Source organism: Suillus subaureus (assembly GCF_016647635.1).
Source record: "Suillus subaureus strain MN1 chromosome Unknown BJ212scaffold_47, whole genome shotgun sequence".
In the NCBI taxonomy this organism is placed as follows: domain Eukaryota; kingdom Fungi; phylum Basidiomycota; class Agaricomycetes; order Boletales; family Suillaceae; genus Suillus; species Suillus subaureus.
Genome location: NW_024538603.1, coordinates 220089 through 225102, shown reverse-complemented (window position 1 = coordinate 225102; position 5014 = coordinate 220089). Strand labels below are relative to the sequence as shown.

The 5014-nt window shown below is 44.4% G+C and overlaps 2 protein-coding genes across 2 annotated transcripts; both read left to right on the top strand.

Moving 5' to 3' along the window:
- Positions 1-1832: 1832 nt before the first annotated feature.
- On the top strand, positions 1833-2459 carry BJ212DRAFT_1303725 (uncharacterized protein; the record flags this gene model as incomplete). The annotated part of the gene is made up of 2 exons (XM_041333470.1): positions 1833-2133; positions 2260-2459. The coding sequence occupies 2 exons, from the start codon at positions 1833-1835 to the stop codon at positions 2457-2459; spliced, it is 501 nt and encodes a 166-aa protein (XP_041187720.1).
- A 1333-nt stretch (positions 2460-3792) lies between these two features.
- Positions 3793-4525, top strand: BJ212DRAFT_1303724 (uncharacterized protein; the record flags this gene model as incomplete). Its single annotated transcript, XM_041333469.1, has 3 exons — positions 3793-4050; positions 4102-4233; positions 4340-4525. 3 exons carry the CDS (start codon positions 3793-3795, stop codon positions 4523-4525), a joined length of 576 nt encoding a protein of 191 aa, XP_041187719.1.
- Between the last annotated feature and the right edge of the window lie 489 nt (positions 4526-5014).

The window sequence follows — 5014 nt, the reverse complement described above, 5'->3', positions numbered from 1 at the left end:
ATTCCTGGATCCCCTATCCTGTCCACCCTATGCACATTCCATCCAGCAAGACATCTGGACTTTACCTCCTCTTGGATTCTGGACTACATCCACCACCTCACATATCTCAGTCCTGTTTCCACCTGCCTTCTGGATCCCCCGATCTCCAGACTTCCGGATATTAACTGTCCTATCTCTGGACCTATTCCAACCCTCCATCTGAGATCCTGCGCCTATCCCCATTTAGGCATCTCTGCCTTTCCGGTTCTCAGTTATCTCTCTTTCCGTCTTGCTGATTGATCCTTGTACTAGTTTCATCTCTGAGTTCATTTACTTATGTTCCATCTTCCTTACCAATAGTTTCCACATGCTCGTACATAGCCTTACTCCTTTGCTTACTGATCCTCTCAGATATCCTCTAGTATATAACCCCTGTACAACTACAGTAGAGTCCTCAGTTGGAATATCATCTTAGTTCCTGTTCATCACCTTAGGCTTGCCCAATCTTCTTCCAGACTTCAGTCCATCTGAGTTTGTCCTTTTCCATAAGGCCCAGGATAGACTCCCTAGGCTGGAATTCCAGACCTTCGGATTTGTCCCCTATGTCTCTGTCCCAAGTCTAGGGATTGCTTCCCTAGGCTGAAGTCTTGCTTTCTAGCACTTACCCTCTTTCTGGACTTAGGTCCACTTCCTGTCCCTCTAACTCTACCTTAGGGTAGTCTACCTCTGTTTGCTTCTATATTAGACTTTGTCCAATGTAGCCCCTATTCCTTCCGGACCTCTGGACGTCCTGTCCCTCATACCTCTGGGCATCCTAACCTTCGGACATTCCATCCTCCATACCTCCATGTCCTGTCCTCCATACTCCAGACCTCCGGACATCCTGTCCTCCTGTTCTCTGGACCTCCTATCCTTCCATCCTGTTTTCCTGTAGAAGTATTACCATGCAGTGGGAACTCTCCTGAGCACTTCCTGCATTCCTCTGGAACTCTCCCGTGCTCCTCCAGAAGTCCTCCTGCACTCTCCACCAGAGTAGCCAGCCTCCAGACTTTGTTGGACCATCATCGGACTTCCTCTGAAATGAAGGGCACATACTCGGGTAAGGGGCACAGTATACAAGCTAAGGCCAAGCCCCTCTGAGTCAGTCTCTCTCTCCTTTGAGCATGGTTCTTAACAGCCTACCCCTGGCTGCTCCTTCTGGTCCTTGATGCAGATATCGAGAGGTTCCATCAAGAGTCAGCAATTAGGCACTAGAAGCCATGTCACTTCAGTTCATCCTAACCATGTGTCCACTTATCTAACTGACATTTTTGAAACTCAATGGATTTATCATCCATTCAACAAAATTATGGATGCAAATGACCCACTGGTTTCACTTGTCTGGCCATTGGCTAAAAGGTGTACTCTGGTACTTGCCATAGAAGACATACAGAGACCCTCCCCCTTGCAAATGTCCTCGCATTCTACACCAACAACTCCTCTCTACCCCCAATATTTAATGGACCTCCAATGGCCCAATTTCATTGCTAGCTTTGGTGCACAAGTGGACTCTCTTTGTGGGCTGATAAAGCTTATGTCTAAGAAGGAAGCACAATCCTTGAGGGGAGCAGAAAGGCAGCTTTAGCTTGGCCTCATTACTGTTCAAAAGCTCTACAGGTCATATCTAGTTGACATCCAGACCTACTATCTTCCAAAGGCAATGTGCAGTTTTGTCAAGCAGTGACATTGCAGTGAGTACCCTCCTCATCCATTTATATGTAGCTCATGGATTACTCAGCACGAAGGCACACTTCAGAGCACTGAGCCAACTTTCCTACTATACCTACTCAAGACCTCTATCTTGCTGTATCTGTATGCTCATTAGATGGATCCACACAGAGCACACTGGGGCTTTGGCGCCATTTGGCACTCTTCACATTAGATGGAGTCTAGCCCAGGAGTATGCTGCTAACATGCTCTACCATTACCTGATTACAACCAATATTCCCCATCATGCTGCACTTCTCCCACTTCTGCATCAACTGCTTGTGACCCTTGTCAAGCAGAAATTTACAGACTTAGAAATGATGACATGCTCAACAGACTATTCCCTGTGCATGGGCTCACTGGCTGATAATGGCGGCTTTCTACTTGCTTCCACTAACACCAAGACTTGTGCAGTGCTGCAGCACAACTTCTATACCATCATCATCCACTCAGCTTAGCTTGAAGACCATGGTTACCAAAGTTTTATTCCATTTTGTTTATATAATTTCACTCTGGATGCTGTACCAGATACAGGTGAGGCATCTCAGCCTATGGAAAAGTCAACCACTGCTCTGGATGAAAGGGAAGGCACTGGTGATGGTGTGGTGGTTGTGCAATTCCAGGAAGTAGAGGAAGAGTTTGTAGATTGTCATGGGGATGATATGGACTTGGAAGAGGGAGAGTCTATGCTACTGCATAAAGCTGAAGATGAATGGGACTTTGAAAAAAAATAAACTTTTCATTCTTACTATCTAAACAGCAACACTACAAAGAACCTAGGTGAGGCATAAATTAAGGATGACAGATGGTGCACTAACATGAGTGACATATTCAGACTCATAATATGACCCTCTGTCTTCCCTTCCAGCTTAATGATGCCCAGCAAAATTTGTATCAAGAAGTAATCAAGCTCCTGGATCCTCGTCCATCTTAAAGTAAGCTAGTTTGTGATGATTATGACACTTACCTACTTTACCTACAGCATTTTGGCGGAGAACCTACCCTACCTTCAGCCTTTGATTGCCAGTCATCTCTTGTTTGTCACACTATACAATCAAATCATAACTGTCTGGTTTGCTGCAAGGTTGACAGCATTCAAAGAGCAGAGAAACTATGGGTTTATCTTTGCTGAAGATGGCAATGCCATTACCATGTGAAACAGTGATGATGTCTCCCAGGGTATCCTGTTTTCAGATCTTGGGAAATTAGCTGAGACTGCAATAGCAGATGTATCAGAATAGATAATGGAGTGCTTGCCAGACAGCTGCCAGGGCCTTCTTCAGCAGTTTCATGGCATTTTCAGCCAGTTAGTGGATGATGTCAGTAGTACCCATGCCATTTTCCTTCAGCCTTCCAACCATGTTCTTCTACAGCCACTGTTGGATGTGATGTTACAATGTCTGATGGATCAAGAAGAACTGAAACATTGTATCATGTATTCTTCCTCATTGATCAATGAAGAGTGCGCAAGTCAATGGCTGGATTTTGATGAACAAATTCTTGGTCCAACTATTGTTGCATTTCTCCTGACATGCAGTATTCCTTCTTATCACTGGCAATTTTGATCCTTACTATTCCAGTCAGATAGCAGCACCAGTAGCACTCGTAATCTCTATCTACTGGGCTTGGAGCTTGTTATGGGGAATCTGGAAGCAAAGCAAATCAATCAAGTTACATAGAGAGTGCCTGTGGGCATTCCCTCCTAGCCTTGCTGCATTCATCTTGTTCTACCTGGCTATAGTATGACCTTCTGTGATTCAGATCTCAGGCCTCATTCATCACATTAATCTAGCTCACCAGATGCATATCTCTTCTCATACATTCACTTCAACTTGCCTCAAATTTCCTCATGTTTGGAATAGTAGTGATGTTAATGCTGCACTGCAGGCACACACATTCCTCCCTCAATGTTCAGTTAACATGCAATCTTTTACAAAATGCAGTCACAGCAATGTACCACCAGTCCCCCCCACACTCTTGCAATCTGAATCCATAGGCACTCAACCAGTTCAAAAGGTGGGCAGCAATTGCCATTGACCTTCAGGATATGTTCCCCCTGCTTTAGGGATGACATTCAAACAGGCTCAGAAATACATCTCCTCCAGCCATACATTGCAAGTGTTGTATGGGCTGTGGTGTCCTGATAATCACCTAGTGGATGGGAATTCAGCCATTCTTGGTAACCTGAAGCATGCAAGCCTTGCTTTGAAGGAAGCGAGGCTTTGCATCCAAGGAGAATATGACCTATGCAATGCTCACTTGCCTGCTATGTCAGGGAAGGCAGCTGGCATCTTGGATACTGCACCATACATACATGTCAAAGAGGTAAGCAGGGAGCCCTGACTATCAGCTGAGTTCTCACACGACCTTACTCAGGGCATGATTGGTGATGAGGTACTTTGGTGGGTATTACATGTAGTTTTATTTGGTAATTTGAAACCCTCTGTTTTTGATTGTCCTCCTCCAGGAGGGTACCTGATTACTGATGTATCATGTGCAGTAGTTCAGGTGAGAGTTAAATTATTCATCTTTTCATAAGACTTAGGTGGCTCCCAAGATCATACAAGCTATTGAAGAGCAAGAGCACAGGTTCGAGTATGATTTGATTTGACAGACAGATGTTGATGCAATCATCCACTTTGATGAAGTAGAGAAGAAAGCACAAACATTTCTGGTGACACTAAAAAATGACTTTCCTAAGTCATGGACTGAGCTATGCTTCGAAGTCCATGGGCTCCATCAGAAAGCACCAGGCACAGATGGAGAGAGGTGTTGGGTATTGAGAGGTATTCCTGGATAATTGTTTTCATGTACAACTAGGACACTCACAATTTCACAATGTTAGCAATCCTTAGGTCATGGAGTTAAGTGTGTAACCTGTGCATGCAGTGGATCAAGGGAAAGATGTAGGAGTCTGGTTTTAAGGAAGCCCACTTCACAACAGCAAGGCTGGCAGAACTACCTCAAAATGGCATGCTCTTCTCTGAGTTTACCAGTTCAACAGGCATGTTTGGAAGGTTGTCACAATAAAATACATTAATGAACAATCAGACAACAGATAACATGGATGAGTGTATGAATTTGGCTGTGCAACAAGAGATAAGATACAAGTAGTCTAATTTGTTACATGTAGTAAGCATATGCTTACACCCTTTCCCATCCTTCTGATCTCTCATTCTACCAAATGTTCCAAGCTTTGCAGTCCTTCAAGTTGACGATGATTTGTTGCAAGCATGACATGGTCATCTGTCTGGAAGATAATCAAGGGGGCACAATTCTTGTTGACATA